Source organism: Cryptotermes secundus, unplaced genomic scaffold, assembly GCF_002891405.2.
Source record: "Cryptotermes secundus unplaced genomic scaffold, Csec_1.0 scaffold5069, whole genome shotgun sequence".
NCBI classification, from domain to species: Eukaryota; Metazoa; Arthropoda; class Insecta; order Blattodea; family Kalotermitidae; genus Cryptotermes; species Cryptotermes secundus.
In genome coordinates, this window is record NW_019742590.1 from 23,397 (window position 1) to 50,126 (window position 26,730).

Genomic DNA, 26,730 nt, shown 5'->3' on the forward strand with positions numbered 1-26,730 from the left:
ACAGCATAAAATCGTTGTTATATTTTATGGTCATTTATTATCTTTTTCTTGTTCTATGACTGCTAATTACAAACTGGTAGTATTTTATGCTCAAGTAGTTTTGTGGTTGTACCTCTATTAATTAGCACACTTTTATAAAATGACTGAACTTTCCATGACTTGAGTATGGTAATAGATGTGCTAATATGGTATTAAAATTTCATTTTATTTTATATAGTGGATAACTTTTTATGTACAAAGTTAGATAATTTGAATTGTTTTATCTGTTTATTAATTCAAAATATTATCTATATTTATAATTTTTTAATTGTTACCTTGTAATATTTATATTTGCTTGTTAATCTTATATTTAATTTTGACAAAATCTTTTTATGACTGCATGTTTTTTTACTTTCTCTATATCCAATGGTTGTACCAGCCTGGATTAACAGAAATGAAATGAATGAACAAATGAATGAATGAATGAATGAATGAATGAATGAATGAATTACAGGAAATCTTTATACCGGTTGTTATCCAATAATTATTATTACCTCTCTCAATTATTTTCTGAAGGGGAAAACTTGTATAAAATATTCTTAAATAATTATTCAGAAGCATATTAAGTAACAAGTCTATATCCATGTTATCATTGTTACCATATCTCAATGTCCACTGTTTAAAACAGCAGCAATAATTAAAATACTGTTGACTACTATACTACCCATTTCGGGTGTAAAGAACTGGAGGAATGTAGCATCAAATGGAGAAGAATGGCGAGCAATCCTGAGGAAGGCCAGAGCTCACAAAGGGCTGTTGTGCCAGTGATGATGATGATGATGATGATGATTATACTACCCAATTGGGGAGGACCAAGGAAGCCAAGAAGTTACTAATCCCACAATACATTACTCAAGATCACTTCCCTCTGATACCGTTGTAATAAATAAAATGATATATACCAGGCAGGACCAACAGTAGTTAAAACCATTAATAACTGCAGGACTTCCATAAATTTAATGTTATTAACTCTTTGACTGGCGCGGGCGTGTTTTAACGCCCGGATGATGCCAGCCGTTCCCTGGCGTTGGCGTGTTTTAACGCTTTGACAATCTCATCCCTTCTTTGCTCTCTTGGCACTCATCAACCAAAGACATATATATGATAGTTTTTGTGCATGTTTGTAAAGAACCCTTGTAAACTTTGTGGGGGTCTATATTACTGTCAGAACCCTCTGAGAAGGTAAAGGTCAGAAAATATTTCACATTCATTCAGTTTCACCATAGCTTCTTGCAGCAAGTGTCTTCGTGTTCCTACAGACCAGCTGGAAAATGTTGTGAACGAGATTTTTTCTGATGATGATAGTGGCGATGAAATAATGATTCCTGAATTGGATGAAGTTGATAGTGACAATAATACAGTGATAGGCAATGATCCACAAGACAGTAATCATGAACATTTACCTACCACGAGTGCGGTGCCTGACACGCCCATCTCATGAACGTACGGAGACATTGTACCCCCAATATTTCCATTTGCTAATAGTTTCGGGATCAAAATTGATATAACACATAAAATGCATCCCTTTTCATGGATTAAAATTTTTTCTGGATGACGACTTGGTAAATCACATCACAACTGAAACCAATCGCTATGCTCACCAGCACTTCAACGCACATGAGTTAGCTCCTCACTCTCGAAAACACAATTACAATTATGTCACATCAGATGAAATCTGGACATACTTAGGAATTGTGTTCATGACAGGAATCGACAAACGCCCTGAAATTGAAGAATATTTGTCCACTAGGCCCATATTTCACACCCATGGTTTGGACAAAACATGTCTTTGCGGTTGAATAGTTTCATTCTATTCAAAAAGAACACAACAAACGAAAAATACAAGAAGAGAAATTACAGATTCAAAGATTTTATATTGGACTGTGTAGAAAAATGACTGAACCAAACAAACAGTGTGGAGAGGGAGAAAAGTCAAGGAATGAAGTGGATGACGAATCTATTGGGTCAGACTAGAGTGCAGTCACGCCTCCGCCCTCGACCTTGAAAAGACCACCAGTGAAAGAGCCAGCAAATCGTCTAGAGGGTGGCTTGAAAATTCACAAAATGGTCCATGTTCCTAACAGTAACAATAAGAAGAATGGTGCCCTGAGAAAGTGTCGCGTGAGTGCTAATCACAAGGTTAGAAAAGAAACAAGTATCATGTGTGCAGGCTGTGGTGTGGCTCTCTGCAAACTTTCATGTTTCAATGTTTATCACACGAAGAAAAACAAATAAAGAGGTGTGGAAAAGCATTTATTGCATAAAATATTGTATTTTAATTAGTTCCTAAAAATTTCGTTTTTAAAAACCAATTTTTGTTGAAGTTGTTTAGGAAAAAGTAACAACATGCATTTTAGTGACATAAGGTTTAAAGGGCCTGCCAGGACAGGGGTGGGATTTAAATACCCTTCGCGCCAGTCAAAGAGTTAAATTGGTTGCTCCTTTAAGAATGTATGTTACAGCAGGCTTCCCACTTATAGATCAAACTGCAACTTGTTCTCTACCACACTAATTGCAAATACCAAACAAAACACACCTGCTTTGTCCATCAGATATTTCTGTGCAACATCATGTACTGGCACGAGGCATGATGGAAAATACATGTATGTGTAATGTAACTGTCCCTGCATGGATGAGAGTCCTTCAGAAATTACCCATCACTGTGCTGATATTGTCCTCATATGAACTCACCACTGGAACCTAGCATGAGTCAGCCAAATCGAATATACACCCTTGAATCCTACTTTTCTAAGATCTATATTAGTATTATCTTCTCATCCATGCCTAAGTTTTTCAAAGAGTCTCTTGAAATTACCAGATAACATTTTGTAATTGTTTCTCGTCCTCCCCATGGATAAAATGTCCTTTGGTGTTATAACACATCACAATTTTCAAAGTCTCATCCCACCCCCTACAGTAAGTCATGCATGCACCTCAACGTAAAATAATTAAGTTTTCACAGCGTTGGTTAGTATAATTAGTTATAAGTTACCTTAGGACATGTGCATGCTTCTGTAAGTACTTCAAGGCTCTCTGAGCATCATACGAGATGAAACCTTGGAGCAGCGAAATGAAGCGGTTGAGGAGAGACAAAAGATCCTTCATATGGCCGTGATACTAAATAAAAAGATATATAATTGTATGTTACACTACTGTGATGCACAGTGATGTCACTGCATTTCTCTACATTAATATATTTCTAATTCTTTCATGAATGCAATACCTTAAATAGAGCGAAATATGAGCGTAAGGTATCTTCCAGGCCCTCTGAGTACTCCTGCAAGAAGATGTGTGGTTGCAACAACTCCAGAATGCCTACAACTTGCTGGAAGAGGTTTAGATGATTTCGTGATCGGAACACTGCGAAGTCCAAATGCACTCTTCCTCTTAATGTTGCTGCCAACATAGGTAGCTGCCTGTAACCCATACAGCAACATCAATCCAATTATTGCATAACTCTCATAAACTCCATCCTACATAATCTATACGTGAACCAAGGCTGGGCCTATTTTAGGACCCACAAATCCTGGGTCCATTTCAGCCAACATCTCTTACTGGTGCATCATATCTCTTCTCACTCCACAAAACAGGTGCAACATTAGAAGTGACACAAAGAATGCCCAGTAATATATACAAAGTGTTTATGTAAGAGTGTGGCAAAGAGAGGCATCACAATGTTTACTGAACAAAATAATCACAAACTGTCAATTAAAACATCTCCAAATTTTAAAACTGCAGTTATAACTAACATAGCCAGTTTCTCTAAGTCTGCTATTTGCTTTAACTGTCAAGGCCGTTTGCGTGGTTGAAATGGCCAGTACCTTATCATTCACTGATTCACATAGATGTGGGTTACAAGTAGACACTATTATTCCAGCACAGTCATTTACATAAGCCTCTGCAATTGAGCATGGGTTGCAGTATATTTCACACTCAAACATGAATGCAGAATTTTCCTGTGTAACTTACCACAGCTACTTGTCATTCATGGACAACAGGATGAAGAACAGACTACAGTAAAAAGGTAAAGTTGGCCCTGTATGTCAAGAAGACATATGGGTGAGCGGAGATATAGCTCCACCATTCTTGACCATGGTACGACATGGAATAGAGTGCTCAGTTTCATGCTCTGACCACTTTACCCCCAGGAAAGAGCCCCCAATACCCACTGGATAGGAAGCTGGGTGGACCCCAGAGCTGGTCTGGATGCTGTGGAAAAGAGAAAAACCTTGTTCCTGCTGGGAACTGAACCCCAGCCATCCAGCCCACAGCCAATCACTATATAAACTGAGCTATCCCCACTCCTACAGATGAAATTATTCTTAAAATTACTGGCAGTAGTGGATTTTTACCTCAATACTAATATTGGGTGCACCGATGCCATTTTACGGGCAAGAAGTTCATATTCCTGTGAACGTCGAGTCCAGTCTTTACTCTGTGATGTAGCAGTAAGAGCAGTGAAGAGTGTGTGTGACATACCATCCAGGACACTGCTACTCCACTCTACAAGAACATTACGTTAAGCCTTTAAAAAACCTTTAATAAGGTAATCTAATTATTAATACAGTCATTGTCAAAAACAATGCAGGATATGTACACAGTCATATTTTTTACCATCATCAACATCATCACATGATGTTTGTAGTTATTTGCTCAATTAAATGCCATTATCTCCATAGTATACCTGTTCTGGATGACAGTACAAAAGTATATTGTGTACCACAAGATCAGCTGTTAGTGAACATTTCTCCATGTAATGTCATAATTTTGTCAGCATCACATTTTTCACTTGGAGAATATGTTACCTCATGAAGATACAGAAAATAAATTTCCTATCAAATTTATTTTGTTTATATATGGTTGAGTGTTAAAGCTGATTTTATTCCGTACTGAACTCACTGCAAGTTTAATTTACAGCTGTTATGAATAGGGACTGGATTTTAATGCAAATGCATATTTCTTTCTTGTAACCAGAAAATATGCTCGTTTGGATATATGTATGAATTACTTCATTTCTTAAATTCTGGACCTGGTTTGATGGTGCATATAAATGCATATTTTGCCTGTTTTATGAATAAGCATAATATTTTTGAAGATCTCTATTTATACCGCATATTTCCTTTTTAAAATGCTTATCATATATATTTTTTTAATTTTATGTTCAAATTTTCAATCATGGTCATGTGTATACAATTTTTCTTTTCCATATTAGAATGTGTTGCATATTTGACTCAACATTTCGTCATGATTCATGTTTCTGATGCAATACCAAGGACGGGACTTCCCCGATCCCTCTACTCGTTAACTTGCCTCATCTGCGTACCTTCAAAGTGGCTGCGAAGAGATTAGTCGGAAGCGTTCACATGTAGCCACTATCAATGTAATACTATTCAACCGATAAGGGACTTCACTTATTTATTTCCGAAGTCTCCATGAGGTTCGTTACGCTCCTTCATTTGAAGCTGGGGGCCATTCACATTAGTGGTGACTAGTCTGTAGTTAAGTTTTTTTTAGCTTTTTGTAGTCATGCCGAAAGTGAAAGTAAGTCAGAAAACTAAATTACAGCTGTATCAGCGGGAGTTCAAAGGAGAGATGATAAGTTCGGATAACGAAAGTCTTTATTGCCAAGCATGTGAGAAAACAGTTGGTTGTGAAAAACGCTTTCAACAGAATATTAAAATTAAATCCACGAAAAGTGCTCATGTTCAAAAATTGCATAGTGAATTTTCTAATAACAGTTTTTCACAGTTTTCCTTTGATTTATGCGAAGCTTTTTTAGCGGCAGATATTCCACTGTGGAAACTAACCAATCCTGCTCTGAGAAACTTCATAGAGAGGTATACACAGCGCAAAGTGCCGGATGAATCTACTGTGGGAAAAAATTACGTGAAGCAGTGTTACGATCTTACAATTGAAAGCATTACAGATAAGATTCAATATAATTTTGTGTGGGTATCAATCAACGAAACACAAGATTGTAGGGGATGGTTTATTGCAAATTGTATAGTTTGATCCCTTAATAAGAATGAACAATCTACCCCATATCTTCTTGCGGTAGAGCAATTTGAAACCACAAATAGCTCCGCAGTTTCTGGATTTTATCAGTTCCATGAATATACTATGGCCGAATGGCATTCAGTATGAGCGCGTGACTTTGTGAGTGATGCCGCAAGTTATATGATGAAAGCCGGTACTACTCTTGAAGTTATATTTCCAAATATCACACATTTGACTTGCTTTGCCCATGGGTTGCACCGTGTTGCAGAAACAATTCATGCAAAATTTCTGCTTGTTGACAAGTTGGTGTTTTCTGTGAAGAAGGTATTTGTTAAAGCGCCATACAGAAATTAAGCCTTTAAAGCAGTAGCACCAAGCGTTCCACTTCTGCCAGAACCAATTTTAACGCGCTGGGGCACGTGGCTGTGTGCAACGAGTTTATACTGAACATTTAGAAACAGTTAGGAATGTCATGAATACATGTGATCCCAAAAGTGCAGCATCAATTCAAATTGCACAAGATGTACTAAAAAAACGCAGAACTAGAAACTAATCTATATATTTGCTCCCTTCTCTCATTTATCATCTGCCATTTCCTCACTGGAGGCAAGCAATAGCAATACTACTTTGAATCAGTCGTTAAGTGTGTTCAAAACCACTGTTTCCAAATTTAATTCGGTTCCTGGAAGAGTTGGTGAAGTAGTAAAGGAAAAAGTACACAGCGTTCTTTCAAAAAATCCAGGATATGAACAAATTTGTGAAATTGAAGAAATTTTAGCCGGTAAACGTACTGAACTGCCAAGTAAAAAATCACTAACAGTGGAGCAAATAGTGGCTTTTGTACATGAGCCCCTAAGTTCCTGTGAGGTGGAAAGAAGTGTTTCCTGCTATAAGGACATCTTACAAGACAATAGGAGGCGACTAACTATGGAAAACCTAAAACATTTAGTAACTGTGAACTGCAACAGAAGAGAAGTTGAAAGTTTGGAGAGCCAAATGTGAGTACCATTGGTTTTTTAAATTTGTAATGAAATATGTTGGCTTTGTTGCATGATTTGTATTTAAGTATAGCTTTCTATTGCAAGTGAATCATTCAGTGATTACATAAAATGAACTTAAATATTGATTTATTGGTCTTAAAATAATGTAAAATAAATTTTAATATTTGGTATAAATTTTTATGTGCATATTTTAGTGCATATTTCAGAAGTTTTCATGCATAAATGCATACATATTTAAGGGATTATTAGGGCATAAAAATCCCGTCCCTAGTTATGATAGTACAACCAGTTCTTGTTCACATGAGAGAGAACTATAAGCATACATTTTGTACTTTAAGGCAGAATACCGTATTTACGCATGTATAGGCCGCGTGCGTGTATAGGCCGCAGCACAATTTTCAGACAGAAATTATAGAAAAAATAATTTTCTTGGAATATTATTTCAGGAGTAGAACACCCTGTATTACTAATTACGAATAAAATTTTTTTTTTAAATGAAGTGTGATTTCGAATATTTCGAATATAAGCCGCACCCCAGTTTTCCTCTTGAATTTTTGGCAAAGAATGTGCGGCCTATACATGCGTAAATACGGTAAATGTTATTTTCTCTTTTAAAAATTCAGCCATCTTTTTACTTAGCATTGTACAGAAGTGAGCAGTAGTATGTCAGTATTACCATTAACACAGGCTCCTGCTAGGAACTTGTCCAGTTCTACATCCACAAGATGATGGATCAGACCAGGGATTCGCAGATACAATTTCAGCAGTAACTGATGCGCAATGTCTGACTTTGTCCTAAGAAACATATTAATGGATAAACGGGATTGATTCTTATGCTATTCAATGGCACTGTTTAATCTTCAGAAGGTTATACAGCACTGAACATTACAAGATCAACTTCAATCATGAATTAGTAAGGTAAGGTAAAGTAAAGTTGTCCCTGTGCTTAACTAATTAAGCAGTATGCCATGAAGACATACAGAGTAACTGACGTATAGATCCACATTTTCTTGACCTCAGCACTAGCTGGAGATGAGTGGTCAGCTTCATGCCTCAGCCACTTTACCCCTGGGGGAAGATGACCGCCCCCCCCCCCAAATACCCATTGCATAGGAGGCTGGGTGGGCCCCAGAAGCGGTCTGGATAACATGGAGAAGACAAAATTCTTGACCCTACTTGAACTAGAACTCTGACCCTCAGTTGCCTAGCCAGTAGCCAGTTGCTATGCTGACTGTGATATCCTGGCCCCTGAGTTCGTAAGGACATACATCAAAGTAATTATGGCCTATTTCAACAGGCATGTGTGAGAATGATATTTTCAAAGCTACAGAACAATTGGTTCTCACAGCAACATGATACTTCAACATCTTTCATATACTGTATACTTTGCGTTATGAGAAAAAACAGTATCAGCTAGAGATACTATCCCTGAAGACTACTGACAGCAGTAACATACGTAATGACATCTCAGTAATAAATCTGTCTCCTGGTCCAAGATTATTTAATGTACAATACCAGTAAGTTTCGCAAGATGGAGCTTCTCCCAGCTTCAGATAGCTCACTGTTATACTGACAAAACTTGCATTTAATTTATTCATTTATTTATTCTTGAGGCAATCACTGGGATCAAACCCAGGGCTATAAATATTAATCTAGTATACTAACCATTTTACATTACATCAACTATATGTCATAGTGATTGGCCAGAAGTTTCTGGGTTCAATTCTGCTTACAAAGGGTCAAACATAAATAGATTAAATAAAAACTATCAGTATGAAATGACCAATAATCTTGCAATGGAATTATATTGACTTCTGAAGTATTATGGGCATCAGCATACCTCAGAATAAACAAAGTCCAACAAAATCATAATTACTACTCTTATTGGTTCTTACAATGCAATAAATACTTGGTAAACACTTACCCTGTTTTGGCAGACATAATATCAACAAGGTATCTGGCAACTGCTGCCATCTCCTGTCCACCACTGGTACACTGCAGTAAAAGTGGAAGACGAGATTCCATTTTATCTAAGGCTATCTGTTGTAAATGAGTTTCACTTTCTCTAACTGTCAAAAGAGCTTCTTCAACAATGTAGCCAACCAAAGCCAATGTCTGAAATAAGATAGCAAGATCACACACTGATCATCCTATAAGGTGAAATATATGATTTCAGAGACTAAACAAGAATTTTGTACTAACATAAATATTCTGTTTTAATACACAGTACTTACTAATGTCATTAAGAATTTTTCGAAAGACTTTAGTTCTAAAACTGGGTGTGTAAAGTACATGATAAACTGTTCCGGAATGTGAAGTTATGTAAGTGAGAAGAGTTTATGGCTAAGAAAATCAATATTAGTTTGAACAATTTCTATACTCAGGGCCTCTGAATGAGTTTATATCATTTTAAGATTTATTATGTAAGCCCACTGTTTTCTTCAAAATCACATGCATCATTCTAACATTCTAATATCTTGTCACTTCTGACTTGCATTGCACATTTCAGACTCTGTTATGAGTACTGAACAATATTTCAATTTCTTACATGTAAAATTAGAAGAAAAATGAAGTGCAAAAATATAAATATTTCTGATGCAAAATAAGGGCATGTGAAATATGCAATATAAATTATGTGACAAGAACTGACACAGACGGTAAAGTTGTCCCTGTGCTTAGCCAATTAAGCACTACAACATTAAGGCATATGGCGGAGTATCTGTATAGATCCAGGTTTTCTTCACCTCAGCACTAGTTGGAGGTGAATGGTCAGCTTAATGTCCCGCCTGCTTTACCCCAAGGGAATGAGCCCCTGGTACCCATTGGATAGGAGGCTCGGTAGGCCCCAGCACCGGTCTGGCCAACGTGGAAAAGAAAATATTCTTGCCCCCATTGTGACTCGAACTCTGACTCCTGGGTCAACCAGCTTGTAGCTAGTCATTATACCAACTGTACTATCCCATTTCTGAGATACTCATTTTGATTTTTCTAATCTTCAAGTGACTACCATAAGAAACAGAATGCTTTTTCTCTTCAAATTGGAACAAATGATTTGAAAATAACAATTTTATATAAATTATAAGCCTGCTTGGCAAAATAAAAATGGTGGGGAGCAGAAGAAATAATATCAGTAAGTAGTAGAAAAAGGGGCAGCAAGATCTGAACACGTTTTACTAATATATATCAAGGAAGATGCCTCATTTCTGGGTTTGGCGTAACAATGGGAAAAATCACATTGAACCACTACACCATAATATTTAATGCAATTGATGTGTGTAGCATCTCCGTATATATTCATGTACACCATATTAAGAGGTTTTGTGGTTTGTTTCATTATGTCAGTATCTCAGTACAGCATCAAACGGTAGGATGACTGATGAATTGTAAAGGATCTGGGGGGAAACAATCTTGGCCTAATTGGTGTACAATCGCAGCATATGTGTGGACAGAGTGAGGAAGGTCACAAAAATCCTCAGTCAGAATAACCAGTGCCCTGATCGAGATGAAAGCTGAACGTCTCCCACAATACAAGTTTAGAGTGCTGTCACTTCATCAACCTGCTCAGTGATGCTTAAAGGTAAACACATACACGCACAAGCGCAGATACGCACATACACAAGTTATACAATAAATCTGAATCTTGTTTTAAATAAAATAAATTATATTAACTGCCCTTTCTGCATGGGAAATCACATGCAGCCATACCTGAGCTGACGTCAGCCCCAGAATGTCTTCTGCAGAATGGTGTTTGGGTGTAAATTTCTCACGACCCTGCCAAAGTTTGGGATTACAGGTCAGGGCCCACAGAAAGTCAAGTACAGCTGTTGGATCATACTTCTGATCACACTCATTAAGCAAATTCTGTAAGCAGTGGTGTAATGTTGCCCAACTTGCTCGATGTGTCAGCAGAGTCAGCAGATATGGCCGACATGACTGAGTAGATGAACTCCCTGATTTTGAAACTGCAGTTTGATGGTTATGAGACTTCGAAAATAAAAGCTGCATCTGAAATATATCATAAATAGGATTTGACACACACATACACAAACAGCCAAATGTATTAAAGGCTGAATTCAATGTTGCCATCACAGACTATATAGCATCAAATGGTAGGACAATTAGTAAATAATGACTTGAAAAAATCACCTGGCTTATTCCTCAACCATGATGGTTGAAACATGTTCCTTTGAAATGCTAGGCTCCCTCTGAATTACACAATGTTACAAACCAAAAGACCATGTTCTTCAAACCTTATAGTTATCTCTATGCAGCATGCAAGTAGGGCACAGTTGCATCTAAAGGAAAATTATGAAATTCATCCTCTGGTCACAACAAAGCCAAAGTTCAAAATAAGTTACAATAAACACTATGTAGATATGACCAAAGGCTTTGCTTAGGTCTTACCTGTAATGACGTACATGAGCCAATGAGTTCAGGCTCAAATGACGCAAGCCAGTCTATTAGCAAACCAGTGCGTTCAGGTCTGGCTACAGACGATATGCTGTCAGTCTGTGCTGGAAAACCAGTTGTGTCTTGCAGTAACAGCCTGCCCATTGCTTCAACCAGTTTTTCTGTATTGTGTAGCTTTAACCCTTCATCCAGCAACAATTGTCCAGTTCGTTCTAGTTTTAAAATAGGGCTCTGCTGAAGAACTGCAAGATAGATAATTTAATTTACACAGTAAACAGGAGTCTAATCTTGAATCAGGTTTGTGACATGTTAATATTGGCAATAAAGGCTGTAGATATTTGATATAGAATTGTGTCTCAGCTTTAGGGTAGAATAACTAGACATTCAGATGTCAATTTATGTCTTTTATCCTCAGTCTTTATTAATTGATTGATTGAAAGTCAATGAAATAGCTACTGGCTACTGACTGGGCTGCATGACCCCTTTTCACACTAATCACAATGTAAGAATCTGTATATTCTCTATGACTCTCATAAGCACTCTTAGCAAAGTGTGGTTAATAATTCACTTTTTACTACTAGAAAATGTCCTTAGGTTTAATATCATCAAACTGAGCATATTAAATACTCTTAGTGAAATTCTTTCTCTTGTTTCTTTTTAGCATATGTATTGATAATTTCTCAACTGCATAGAATTTAGAGAAATCACAAGGGAGGATAATCGTGAATAATGAAATTGGAAAGAAGTGAGAGGCATTATTCCAGAATTTTCAGGATAGACTAGGGAAACCATGAAAACCTCAGTTAGGACAACCAGCCTCTGGGCACAAAATTAATCCTGAGACTTTTGAATACAAAGCCACATATGTGATCTGATTGCCTCAAAGACGTTTAAAAGCATACAAACTCTATAAAGATGAACATCTAAATAACAGACCATGGTAGTACCTTGTAATGGGTCTTCTGTAGATGACAGCTGAACCACCTGAGATTTCTGTTCTTGTTTCAATGTATGTTTGCGTAAGAAGTGTTTAACAATGGTCATTACCGAGGATTTGTTGCCTGCTGAAATTCTCATAATGTCTTGACAAATACTTATTATAGATTGCACTACATCTTCTTGGTTACTAGTTTTTACCTGCAACAGGTGATAGAATAACCTCAAATATATCCTAAACAATCATTTACCCTTGCAGAGGTCAGGTACTTCAGTACAGTATTTCTGGATCTGAAGGACCCAAAGTGTAATGCAACTGAACAAGACTGAGATATGAATAGTATCTAACCTCTGTTGTCTTCCAATGAGTAAAAATATTTGACAGTTCTCCAGCTTATGAGTTACTTAATAATATGATTTGAAGCCAATGATAAATATGTCACTCACAATGCTGGGATGATAAAGAACTTCTTTTCCAAAAACTCTGATGACTTAAGATGTTCAGAAAAGCAGACAATGGAACACAGTAATATTCTGTTAATTCAAGTGCTCAAAATAAAGAAGTATTCACTAAAATTACATAATCTTGTATTGTATGTATTTTTATTGTTTTGTGCACAAAAGAAACTTGAACCATGTATAGACCACTCTTATACTTTCAGACTGAAAACTTGCAGTAAAACATGTGATCTATATGCAGGTAATTAAGCTATTACTTTTAACAATATGTATCAAGTACAGCAAAATCTTCACTTACAGCTGCTGTAGTCATAAGGCGTAACAAGGGACATGCTAGCTGTGGTGTCTGAAGCAGAGAATTGACAAATGATGTTGATCTTGTTGAATTTAATATTTCATTGAAAAATACAATTGTTGAATTCAGTGTCTTCTTTTCTCCTGTTGATTGTTGAAGTTCAACTGCCAATGTCTGAAAATTAGACACATTAAATGTCAGGTAAATATCATGAAAGGGAGAATAGCTTCTGGAGATTTACACGTAAAACATTCTTATGTGGAACACATTCTGTAAGATTATTACCAAAACTAATATTTCACCAAATGGAATTAGGTTCACTGTCTAAAGATATGGGAAAGTCTTTGTTAAAACTAAAAAAAAAAAATAACAAATGTGTGTCTAGTTGCATGATTCACATAGAAGGGTGTATGGGAAGTACATGAAGTTTGATTTGTTTCATTCTGGTCCGTCACACTAACAATATTACAAATAATAAAACAATTCTGTCCAGTGTGACTGTTGATACTGTTGTCAACAGTCACACTGGACAGAATTGTTTTATTATTTGTAAGTACATAAAGACCAGGTTTGTGTACATAAACACGGGTTCGACAAAATAATGGAACACTACAGATACTGTACAATTTTCTTTAGTAATATGGTGTTGGACCACCTTCTGCCTTCAATACAGCCTCAATCCTTCTTCAAATGGACTCACACAAGTTTTGAACAGTTCCTAGTGCGAATTATACCATTCTTCTTGAAGAACATCCTCAAGTTGCTTTAAATATGTTGGAGGTGGGAATCTGTTCCTCATTTGGTGTTGGCCAGGGAAGATGTTGAAGTTCACCTTCATGCTCTTCAAATCATGATTGAACCATTCCAACTGTGTGAATGGGTGCATTGAAGAATGCCGTCTTCTGGGATGTGGCGCTGAGTACATCTTGTGTGAACCAACATTTCAGAGGAACATCAGTTCACATTACCCTGAAGATGGACATGTTATGTTCCTCTGAAATGTCGGTTCACACAAGATCTACACGGCGCCACATCCCAGAAGACGGCATTCTTCAAAGTCACCGCAGCGAAAACCTCAAATATTACACGTAGGATCATTGATGACAGAGATATACAGTGCAAAATAATGGCATGTCATGGCACCTGTTCATACAGTACTTCACTAGAATTTGTCTGATATCCAAAAGCAAATCAGAGTGAAGAAAAATGAATAGAAAGACAGATACACACAGCCACTTAACAGAATTCTAAAACTGAACAGGTTTCCTTTCAAGCCCTTAAATACTGTAAAAAGATGACTGAAAGAGGCAGCCATTGCAAGGCAACAGCTTGATAACACATTTCCGTGACATACCAAAGACTAGTGAAGACAAACTGAGAAGAATTAGCATGTGCTATAATGAAATGTAGAGTGAGTTCCGTGACATTTTTACGATTACTTATGATTGATAAGTGTTCAATATATCCAATTATTCATCCACACCCCATGTCTAGTCACTAAATATGTGACATTATTTATATGATTATAAGATGTGCAAGATAAAGGGAAAATATACAGATTTTAAGAAATTCTTTGAAATTACATAAGACTGTACCATACTTTCACTAAGGTATGAACTTTATGCATGTGCTTGTGCTGTTCAATTACCTTATTGATGTACAGCAGCAGATGAATGAGACTAGAACTCTTAATGCAGTCTTGCAGGCAACCAGCACAAAGCTTAAGTACAGGTAATATTTGACTCATAATGACTTTTTTTATGATAATCCATGAGTGGAAATTGACTTTACCTTTTGCAGAGTCCTAAATGCTTGTTGCTTTTCAGCCTTATTCCACTCAGGTTCCAGTGTTCCACTTCCAAACAGTTTCAGCAACACAGAAGCAACTTGCTTCACCTCTGTCTGATCTGTCACTTTTGTACCATCTTTATTTGACAATGCAGTTACAGGGAGGGTTTGTCGATGTGTTGTGGAACACAGTCGAGAATAATCTAGGCAAACAAAGACTTTCAATATAGCTCAGAGAATGGGCTAGATAACAACATAATATTGTCATCACATTACACAATTTTCTTAAAGCACAGATGCAGTGTATAGTTTAATACTCATACACTTTAGAAAATATAACTGTAATTATAATGTACTTCTTAGATATAAAAAGATACATTAGTAGCTCGCATAGTTATGGAACAGCAATTTCTAGATGCACTTTTCAGTCAAGAGAATACACTTTATAAACAATGGACAGATCAACAGAAAATTACTAAATAATCCTAAAGTTTATTCAATTATAAAAGAATATTATGGAATGGAGATATCCCAAAACAAAGCCAAAAAAATCTATAAAGTAAATTTTAAACCAATACTAATATATAATGCCAAAGCACAGATCCTTACAAATAGAAACAAAAGCAAAATCCAAGCAATGGACATGAATCTTTTTAGATATATTGAGGGAAGATCAAAAAGATACAGATTCAGAAATGAATTCTTTTACAAAAGAAGATGGAATTCAGAATTTGTTAATAAAGTTAGATGAACAATTGCAGTGGTTTGGTCATTTAAAAAGAATGGACAGAATAAGAATACTGAGACAGGCATAAGAATAAAAATTTCAAGGATACAGACCAATAAGACAAGACAACACATAACAAGAATGTTCTTTCAAGTACTGGGAGACATCAAGAACAAACTCTGTGGCTTGTAGTCTGCAAAAGAACTATACCAACCGAGCAGTGCCAACTTTTGCGGACAGAGTGTTTCACGTGGCCAGCACAATGGATTCCCACGGCCATTATTCTCAGTTTTCTAGACCAGAGCCGTTACTTTTCCATTCAAATAGCTCCTCAACTATCCTCACAAGGCTGAGTGGACCCCTTTCCAGACCCACTACTTCTAAGTAAATCTGGCAGTGCTGGGAATCGAACCCAGGACCTCTGCATCTGTAGTCAGGAATTCTGACCACTAGACCACAGTGGTGGTCGGAGACATTAAGAAGAGATAAAAAAAACTGGAAAGGAAACACTGTGGGAAGATAAAGAGACTGGAGACTCTTTGTCACTGATGCATGACAAATGAAAACCATGCTAAAAGAAGATAAAGAAAAGTAAGCTTTACTGAATACTGAGCATTGCTCATGCCTCTCAATGGTCACATGTTTCCTGTTACTACAAACCTGGTAATCTGGGCTGCTCCAGTTGAACAACTTGCACCAACATCTGTCCTCCAGTGGCACCACGGTGATGCTGAACTTCAACCAGCTGCGCCATATAGCTCTTGTCCAAGACAGCCTCACCCACAGACAGTGGGTCTGTGGTCACGGCTTGGTCCAGCGTATGCAGAAGTTTGCTGTATATGTATATCATGAACACCAACATCACATATGTACTGTACAACACACACACGGGAATTCAAACATCATACACATAAATGCACATCTCTCAATATATACTGCAAAATTTCAACTTCCATGGCAGCTTTCCAAGTGCTTATTCTACTACCATTCCTCATCAGCTAATTCTCATTTAGTACCCATGTTCATAGTTGTTAAAGAAAGGCCAAGATCAGAACCAATCACAGACCATAACATAATGTGAATGACTATATATACAAGAAGTTCTGGAAAGAAGTAATCGCCTGTTTTCCTTTGATATGACATGGAACTGCATAGAAAAAGAAAAAAAACTGGGGGGGGGACAGACAGCAATGTGTTCTAATAAGCCTTCTACCCCGGTTCCACATACGTGCATGCTTGGAACAATTTTTAGTGTATATTTTTCCTGTTAGCTCTCATGGACTTAGCCTGGTCTCAGGTGTTCATAGCCTTAGTGTTTTGTGACATTGGCTGTCCTGCGATGGAGGCAAGCTCTTTCTAAGGGACCCAACAGAGTAGGTGTCTTCCTTCATCTGAGGATGGAAACAGATCCAGTTTCCGAAACGTTGTGTTTTTTTCTTAGTCATTTAGAATCCAGATGATGGACAAAGTCCGAAAACCCAGTATCTGTGTGTGTTATACACCATCATCAGAACCCTATAGTATCTACAGCAATATTTGTTTATTTATTATTACTTTACTGCCTCTGTGATCTAGTGGTCAGAGTTCCTGGCTATAGATCCTGAAGTCCAGCGTTCAATTCCCAGCGCTACCATATTTTCTAAGAAGCTGTGGGTCTAACGGGGTCCATTCAGCCTTGTGAGGATAATTGAGGAGCTATTTCAAGGAAATAGCAGCTCCAGCCTAGAAAACCGAAATTAATGGCTGTGGGGATTCATTGCACTGACCATGCGACACCCTCTATGTGCTGAAGTTGGCACTAACTTCGCCAACAAGTCGCTCAGTTTGTACAGTTCGCTTGCAGACTCAAGCGATGGAGTTTGTTTTGTTTTTGTTGTGTTGGTGATCTCATAAGCCTAAAAAAAATATGGGGGATACACAGACAAAAGGAAAGATACAGATGGACAGCAAGGTTATTTAATATGCCTCTTTTTTATTTTCAAAATAAGGAAAGTATGCTAAAAAACAGATGAACCCATTCACTTGGCCACGAAAGTGAGTGCTGAAACGCATATTAGAATATATTTTGTTGGAGTATGAGCCCAGCATACTTACCCATGAACTAAAGAGCTACGTGTAAATTCTACCCCCCATATTTTATAATATCGATCACCAATCATGACAATAAGCTTCTGGAAGGCAATACAATTTTATCATTCAGAATTACCTCATGGATTTCACTGGAATTCCAAAGGACTGAATGAAAAGGACCAGCTGAGGAGGTTCCAAGTCAGTCAGTGCTGCATCCACCAGACGATCTACATTGGACCGAATCATCCTGAGTTTCAGCCAGTCAGGAATCAGCAGTGCTTCTTCTGAAGTATCCACTAAATAAGCTTTTGGAGTCTCTTTTCCAAGTGGGAACCAAGTTTCCAGCAGACTCTCAAAGAGATTCAAATCTGTAGGAGAACCATAAGGAATTTAAGTCAGCTAATCAGTAAGCCTACTCGTTTACATGGATGTGAAGCCTGGTCTCTCCCTCTGAGGGATGAACATAGATTGTGGACACTCAAGAACAACAGCGGGGGAAATAACTGGACCTAGGGAGAAAGTAACAGAATAATGAAGAAAATTACATATACTGAGGGGCATAAATTTTGTACTTTTCAGCAAACATTGTTATGGCATTTAAATGTGAAGGATGAAATGGAAATGTATAAAGGAAACAAAACCTCCATAAAAGGTTTGATTGGAAAACTTCAGGGAAGAGGCTGTTTGGGACACCTATATATAAATCAGAGGATAATATTTAATGGAAATTGAAAGACATATACTGTAAAAATATGAGCTAGATTCGACTAGTTCAAGACAGAATTCATTAGTGGAATATTGTAAGCACACCGGTGAACCTTCAGATTCTATCAAAGCAGCGAATTAGTAAAACAGCTGAATAACCACCAATTGCACAAGCAAAACCCTGTGGTTAGTTAGTTAGGACAGAAATTATGACATTTTTAATTTCTCCTACTCATTTCAAATTTAAAGATTAAAATATAAGTCATGCATCCACTTTCATACTCCATTTACAATAAATCACACACTGTATGCTCAAGAAATATGTCTGGGTTCGCTCTGTATGTTGCCAAAGAATGCCACATATGGTCACTCTGCAAGCTAGAGAAACTATTTAACCACTTCAGAGCAACAACGAAAACACAGGAAAATCCTCATATTGAAATATTCAAATAACCCAAGCATATGAACTTTTATTTATACACACAGCTTGATTCCTTGGTTTTTAAAATTCCTTTTTCCACCCAAATTGGCTATGTAGCATTGGATGAAGGATGACTGTGAATGATGAATTGGGAAGAATGTGGCAGGAAACTGTCATGGCATATTTTAAGTAACAAACAATTAAGAGAGAATTTAACAGGAATAATTGCAACAAATTAACTAATATTATATGTAGGTCATAATGAACAACAATAGTATGGATGTTGGAGAAATCACAGTGAAATGTCCATTTACTTGTCCTCAATTCAAGGTTCTCCTTCATGTAATATATCCTTTCAATAACCCCATGTCAATAATCTCAATGTTAAATCACCTCCATTTAAGATTTTCTTCCGTTTAGTGTTTAGATCTTCTGTTTTCCAAGGAAATCTTAAACAGGAGTTTCAACATTAAATAAAAAATAACTTCACATACAAGTATAATGATGTTAAATGGATTGTCATTTTAAATTACCAAATAAAAAGCAAATAACTTTTATGTATTTATACAAACAACTCAATATTATGTATATTATGCAAAACAATTCATATTGTGATGTGTTGCGCTATGGAGGACACCCCTCCCCCACCCACCAGCGGTGACGTGCCGAGCGGAGCCGAAGTGAGCCGAGTCCAAGCACAGTGGTTGCTAGGCAAAGCAAGTAAACAGCAGTGACATAACATGGGACGCCGCAGTCGCTACATAGTCGTAAACAACTCCCAACAGCGTTGCTAGGCTATCGGCACATGGCGACTAGGCAACAAGGAAGCGAGGCGTTTCCCACTGTCCGGCTGAGGGTTTATAAGGGAACTACACAGCCGCCGAAGACAGTTCTCAGTGTAGCAGCCGCCGAAGACAGTTCTCAAGGCAGCAGTTACAAGTTATGAGTTAGCCAGCAGTGAGTCAGTTAACCAGTCAATAGCTGTCTATCTTTCGTCGGAGTACTTGTGATACTGCCAATGGCAGTAATTGTGAATCTGTAAATTGTGCGTTTGTAAGAGCGAGTGGAATAAATTTGCTATATCAAATAACGCGTGAAGTTATTTGTCACATTATATACACCCAAACACATGACAACTGGTGTCAGAAGTGGGATTGGACTTACACACGTGACCAACAAGTTTCAGTAACTAAACACGTTACATTTGGTGTCAGAATTGTTTACGAACTTAAACACTCCTCAACAAATAATTGAATTATTGTGCATTGAGTATTTTAGTGCAACAAAATGGAGATGCAGAAGATGATGGAAATGCTGGCAAGAATGGACGCCAACAGGAGATCCGACTATAAGGATTTCCTGGCAAAATCAGATGCCAATAGGAAAGCTGACAAAGAGGATATGCTGAAAGAAATGAGGGCAATCCAAGTAAAAGCAGATGCCGACCAAGCGCAGATGCAAGACAGAATGGAGGCCAATACAAAAAGAGAGAGAGAAGATTTCCTGGTCAAATTGGAGGTTAACAGACAGACCAATATGAAGGCATGGCAAGAAGATATGGCTGCCAGGAGAGACAAAAGGGTGAATGCCAACCACAACAAGACTATGGCCTGCCAAGAGATGGAAGCACGTCTACAAGAAGAAGAGCTGGCCTCATTGGACGTGAAACCTGAGGCGGCCGACCAACGAGAGGTACCCGTAGAAGACGCTGAAGTAATGCCAGTTGGAGAACTGAAGAAGAAAAGGCGTAGGGACCGACATCAGCGAAACATGAAGAATCCGATACGGGGAAGTTGTGGACTCCAGAAGGAGTTGGCCGTAGCTCGCAGAGCGACGAGCCGCTGTGTGGAAATGGCACAGCAGAAGAAAACCAGCAGGAAGGTGTCCCGCCATGCAACAGTGGCATGGCGTCGAAGGAACATCTTCAGGAAATGTTGGACTGGAAGAGATTATGAATCCCAGATGAAGTCGGCTTCCACCTGCAGGAAGATATCCCATCGCGCGACAGGGGCACGACGTTGGAGAAATGCCTTCAAGAAGGAAACTCGCCAGGGAACCTTTGGATGACGGAGAAAGGACTTGGCGCCACGGTCTCGTACCAGAAAGCGGCTGGAAGACCAGGAGGAACGACGTCAGCGAGTGCAGGCCACACCGTTACGTCGACAAAGGAAATTTCTGAAGAAAGTAATGTTCAAGTATTGGGCCTTGTGGAGGGGTCAACCCCTTCCAAAACGAAAAAAATGGAATAGTACATAGGAGGAGCCAGTAATGAAGAAACACCGGCCTCCCTAGCAAGAGTGAAAGAAGAAAGAATGAAAGTGAAGGATGAATGTGATACAACTAGATCTTCGGGCACGTAGCAGGAAACCGCTCGAGACGAGCTGGTCTTAAGAGGGGAGTGGTTGTAACAGCCGGATAATAGTCGCTGCAAGGAGTAGCCGAAACAGGAGACGCAGAAAGCACAACTTCTAAAGAAAAGGAACGGGGGTGCACCGTTAGGCTATTTGGGAGAAGCAGCCTTAAGGAGGGAGCAGTGTGACGTGTTGTCCTATGGTGGATGCCCCTCACCCCCGCCAGCCGAGTGGAGCCGAGTCCAAGCACAGCGGTTGCTAGGCAAAGCGAGTAAACAGCGGTGACATAACACGGAACGCCTCAGTTACTACATAGTCATAAACAACTCCCAACAGCGTTGCTAGGCTATCAGCACATGGTGACTAAGCAACAAGGAAGCGAGGCGTTTCCCGTTGTCCGGCTGAGGGTTTATAAGGGAACTACACAGCCGCCGAAGACAGTTCTCAGTGTAGCAGCTGCCGAAGACAGTTCTCAAGGCAGCAGTTACGAGTTACGAGTTAGTCAGCAGTGAGTCAGTTAACCAGTCAATAGCTGTCTATCTTTCGTCGGAGTATTTGTGATACTGCCAATGGCAGTAATTGTGAATCTGTAAATTGTGCGTTTGTAAGAGCGAGTGGAATAAATTTGCTATATCAAATAACGCGTGAAGTTATTTGTCACATTATATACACCCAAACACATGACAACTGGTGTCAGAAGTGGGATTGGACTTACACACGTGACCAACAAGTTTCAGTAACTAAACACGTTACATTTGGTGTCAGAATTGTTTACGAACTTAAACACTCCTCAACAAATAATTGAATTATTGTGCATTGAGTATTTTAGTGCAACAAAATGGAGATGCAGAAGATGATGGAAATGCTGGCAAGAATGGACGCCAACAGGAGATCCGACTATAAGGATTTCCTGGCAAAATCAGATGCCAATAGGAAAGCTGACAAAGAGGATATGCTGAAAGAAATGAGGGCAATCCAAGTAAAAGCAGATGCCGACCAAGCGCAGATGCAAGACAGAATGGAGGCCAATACAAAAAGAGAGAGAGAAGATTTCCTGGTCAAATTGGAGGTTAACAGACAGACCAATATGAAGGCATGGCAAGAAGATATGGCTGCCAGGAGAGACAAAAGGGTGAATGCCAACCACAACAAGACTATGGCCTGCCAAGAGATGGAAGCACGTCTACAAGAAGAAGAGCTGGCCTCATTGGACGTGAAACCTGAGGCGGCCGACCAACGAGAGGTACCCGTAGAAGACGCTGAAGTAATGCCAGTTGGAGAACTGAAGAAGAAAAGGCGTAGGGACCGACATCAGCGAAACATGAAGAATCCGATACGGGGAAGTTGTGGACTCCAGAAGGAGTTGGCCGTAGCTCGCAGAGCGACGAGCCGCTGTGTGGAAATGGCACAGCAGAAGAAAACCAGCAGGAAGGTGTCCCGCCATGCAACAGTGGCATGGCGTCGAAGGAACATCTTCAGGAAATGTTGGACTGGAAGAGATTATGAATCCCAGATGAAGTCGGCTTCCACCTGCAGGAAGATATCCCATCGCGCGACAGGGGCACGACGTTGGAGAAATGCCTTCAAGAAGGAAACTCGCCAGGGAACCTTTGGATGACGGAGAAAGGACTTGGCGCCACGGTCTCGTACCAGAAAGCGGCTGGAAGACCAGGAGGAACGACGTCAGCGAGTGCAGGCCACACCGTTACGTCGACAAAGGAAATTTCTGAAGAAAGTAATGTTCAAGTATTGGGCCTTGTGGAGGGGTCAACCCCTTCCAAAACGAAAAAAATGGAATAGTACATAGGAGGAGCCAGTAATGAAGAAACACCGGCCTCCCTAGCAAGAGTGAAAGAAGAAAGAATGAAAGTGAAGGATGAATGTGATACAACTAGATCTTCGGGCACGTAGCAGGAAACCGCTCGAGACGAGCTGGTCTTAAGAGGGGAGTGGTTGTAACAGCCGGATAATAGTCGCTGCAAGGAGTAGCCGAAACAGGAGACGCAGAAAGCACAACTTCTAAAGAAAAGGAACGGGGGTGCACCGTTAGGCTATTTGGGAGAAGCAGCCTTAAGGAGGGAGCAGTGTGACGTGTTGTCCTATGGTGGATGCCCCTCACCCCCGCCAGCCGAGTGGAGCCGAGTCCAAGCACAGCGGTTGCTAGGCAAAGCGAGTAAACAGCGGTGACATAACACGGAACGCCTCAGTTACTACATAGTCATAAACAACTCCCAACAGCGTTGCTAGGCTATCAGCACATGGTGACTAAGCAACAAGGAAGCGAGGCGTTTCCCGTTGTCCGGCTGAGGGTTTATAAGGGAACTACACAGCCGCCGAAGACAGTTCTCAGTGTAGCAGCTGCCGAAGACAGTTCTCAAGGCAGCAGTTACGAGTTACGAGTTAGTCAGCAGTGAGTCAGTTAACCAGTCAATAGCTGTCTATCTTTCGTCGGAGTATTTGTGATACTGCCAATGGCAGTAATTGTCAGATTGCAAATTGTGTGATTGTAAGAGAGAGTGGAATAAATTCGCTATATCAAATAAGGCGTGAAGTTATTTGTCATGTTATATACACCCAAACACGTGACAATATATTATGCAAAAGAATGCACTGCATTAAGCTGAATTTTGTATAATAGACACTAACCTATTTTGCTATTTTGTAAAGAAAGCATTGATGATCGCTTACACATCAAAATACATATGATAAAAAATAAATTATTGAATAAGTGCTCATGACAATAACTCATACTAAATTACATTAGCGAACACCACACTAAAGTACATAATTAAAACTTCTTGTAATGCATACCCTGGCCTGGCCCATAGTTCAGCAAGATGATCATGGCATGCACCACCAGAATGTGCATTGTTGACTCCTCTCCTGTGCTCCAAGTCACCAAAATCTGATCCTGGCTTTCAGACCATGTATAGGCCTCCCGTCTGGGTTCTCTTGCCTGAAAACATCTAATGATATCAGTAACTTTTGTCATCAGAATGATGTAACCCACTGGTAATACTGCTTATCAATCTTACGGCACTAAATTAACAAAAGGTTACATACCTGCATCCCTAATGACCATTTCATATAACTGCTATGATTTAATTCATGCTGAGAACCGTAACATTATATTAGACGGTTTCATAATGAATGAGTGAATGAGTGAATCATAAATTCTAATGCTATGGCTGCATGCTCTCCTAGCAATCAATCCTCACATCCCAAACAAATTGGGGCACAATTATCTACTGACATTTCCTCATACCTTCAACAAATCCTTCCTATTTCCTTGCCTTCATAATTTACAAATTTCTTTACTGTATCTCTTTTCCTGTAGCAGTATCACTATAGAGACTTTTGTCATCATTCTAGAAGTAACACACCTTGACTAATCATGTTAAATAAAATAAAGATGACACAGACAATAATGTTCTGAATACAGTATTTAAATAATATTACATTTGCATCTGATCTGACTACTTACATAAGTGTTAGGTACATCACCTTTTGTAGGTATGAGCAGAACATAAGCATAAGGGCATTCTGTGTGCTGAGAGCTCCAGGAATGTCATGGTCTGTTGCTGGCAAGATCGCTGCAATGATCGAACTTCTTTCCACAATTAGTTGAGCCATGTCCTGTGAAAGAAAACATTTATAATTCTGCTCCTAGCACAATTTATACATAATATCAAAACGATTCCAAGTTTAAAAACAACAAAATAATCCATAAAGATGGGACACTACAAGTCTTCCCTCTTTCAGTTATTTATTAAAATAATGACTGATACAATTTAATTTCAAAAAAGTATATAAAGCTTGCTGATAAAATATGCAACAAAGTTTTGTACAACTTGCCACATTTATTTACCATAGATATCTGTATTCTGTTGTCCAACTAGTGCGAAGTCAAAAAGATGTGGGTCTCTATATCCACTCTCCCATATGTCTTCATGGCATAGTGTTTAATTAGTTAAGCACAGGGGCAACTTTGCCTCATTTATCTGTACTCTGCTGTGAGAAGGAAATTGTCATGCACCTTATCATGAGTTTTCTTATTTTTAAGCACAAGATCACACTACAGCAAAACATCTTTTATTTATTATTCCTTAAATTAAAGATTCCCTTATTTTAGCATTCAATTTTTATAGCTCCAGCCCATCTATCAAACTATTTTCTTTCAATCTCATACTTCTTTTTTTCAATTTAGTGCTCAAAAACATCCTTTTCTAGAGCAGTGGTTTCATGTATCTTCTCTTTCATGGTCCAATGCAACAGCAGCCAAATTTTAAGAGGATCAATATCGCATCAGCCTGACAGCAGAGATTAAATTAATAGTCTGCTATAAATATAACTATTACACAGGCCTTCAAAAAAAAAATTTTTTTTTGGTGTCTAGGATTTTAGAACTAATTTTAGTTATATTTAAGGCGCTGAATCTAAATATAAAATCAGTTTTTCTCTACCAGCTCTACTTTTTTAGATCAGAAGTACTGATCCCAACGTTTCACCAGCTACCAGAGCTCTGTGAGGATGAGTATTTTCCCTCTAATCACCCTTCTGATTGTAATGAAGGTGACAGTGATTATGAAGGGATGTCGTCAATCCCTCAACGTTTTAACCAGGATGAGTTAAATGACCTCATCAGAGATCTCAACCTGTCAAAAGAAGCTTCTGAATTACTGGCTTCTAGGTTGAACGACAAAAATTTACTGGAACAAGAAACCAAAATTTCCTTTTACCGCACAAGAGAAACGGATCTGCTACCCTTCTTCTCTCAAGATTACAATCTTGTATATTGTCACGAAATTAGAGGACTCTTGGAAAAAATGGCTCTTCCTGAATATTTTCCCGATGATTGGCGCCTATTTATTGACAGCTCAAAGCGAAGTTTGAAATGTGTCCTTCTACACAATGGAAACAAATATGGTTCAATACCAATTGCTCACTCCACGAAAATGAAAGAAGAATATAACACCATAGCTTTGGTCTTAGAGAAGATAAAGTATCATGAACATCAATGGGTGATTTGTGTGGACTTAAAAATGGTAAATTTTCTCCTTGGACAGCAAAGTGGTTACACCAAATATCCCTGCTTTTTGTGCCTCTGGGATAGCAGAGACAAAACACACCACTGGGTTAGAAAAGAATGGCCCAAGAGAGAAAACATGTACGTTGGGGAGAAGAATATCATTAACGATCCCTTAGTTAGACGAGAGAAAATCATCTTTCCTCCACTGCATATCAAGTTGGGCCTTATGAAGCAGTTTGTAAAGGCCCTTGATAAGAACGGATCATGCTTTGCATATATAGAAATGAAAATGCCTCAGTTGAGTACGGAAAAAATTGAAGCAGGAATATTTGACGGCCCACAAATAAGACAACTCATTAAGGATCCTGCCTTCGCAAATTCGATGAACGAGGCTGAGCGAAAAGCCTGGACTTCATTTGTTGCAGTTGTCGAAAATTTTCTGGGCAAACACAAAGCTGAAAACTATGTTGAACTGGTAAACGAGATGCTTAACAGTTTCAAA

At 38.6% G+C, this 26,730-nt stretch overlaps 1 protein-coding gene across 3 annotated transcripts in view; it reads right to left on the minus strand.

Annotated features, from left to right (window-relative positions):
• The window catches only part of LOC111873377 (integrator complex subunit 1), a 78,468-nt gene that overhangs the window by 16,022 nt on the left and 35,716 nt on the right, over window positions 1-26,730 (minus strand). For 2 of the 3 annotated variants that reach the window (XM_023868035.1, XM_023868034.2), the window contains exons 20-33: window positions 24,704-24,835; window positions 24,011-24,155; window positions 17,859-18,090; window positions 16,313-16,524; window positions 14,929-15,128; window positions 13,141-13,311; window positions 12,395-12,584; window positions 11,442-11,689; window positions 10,743-11,042; window positions 8,962-9,152; window positions 7,714-7,832; window positions 4,392-4,542; window positions 3,263-3,455; window positions 3,032-3,156 (exon numbers count right to left, since the gene is read on the minus strand). In XM_023868035.1, coding sequence (XP_023723803.1) covers window positions 3,032-3,156; window positions 3,263-3,455; window positions 4,392-4,542; window positions 7,714-7,832; window positions 8,962-9,152; window positions 10,743-11,042; window positions 11,442-11,689; window positions 12,395-12,584; window positions 13,141-13,311; window positions 14,929-15,128; window positions 16,313-16,524; window positions 17,859-18,090; window positions 24,011-24,155; window positions 24,704-24,835 — 2,609 coding nt within the window. The remainder of the gene's footprint in view (window positions 1-3,031; window positions 3,157-3,262; window positions 3,456-4,391; window positions 4,543-7,713; window positions 7,833-8,961; window positions 9,153-10,742; window positions 11,043-11,441; window positions 11,690-12,394; window positions 12,585-13,140; window positions 13,312-14,928; window positions 15,129-16,312; window positions 16,525-17,858; window positions 18,091-24,010; window positions 24,156-24,703; window positions 24,836-26,730) is intronic. The other variant, XM_023868036.2, reaches the window with a different exon arrangement.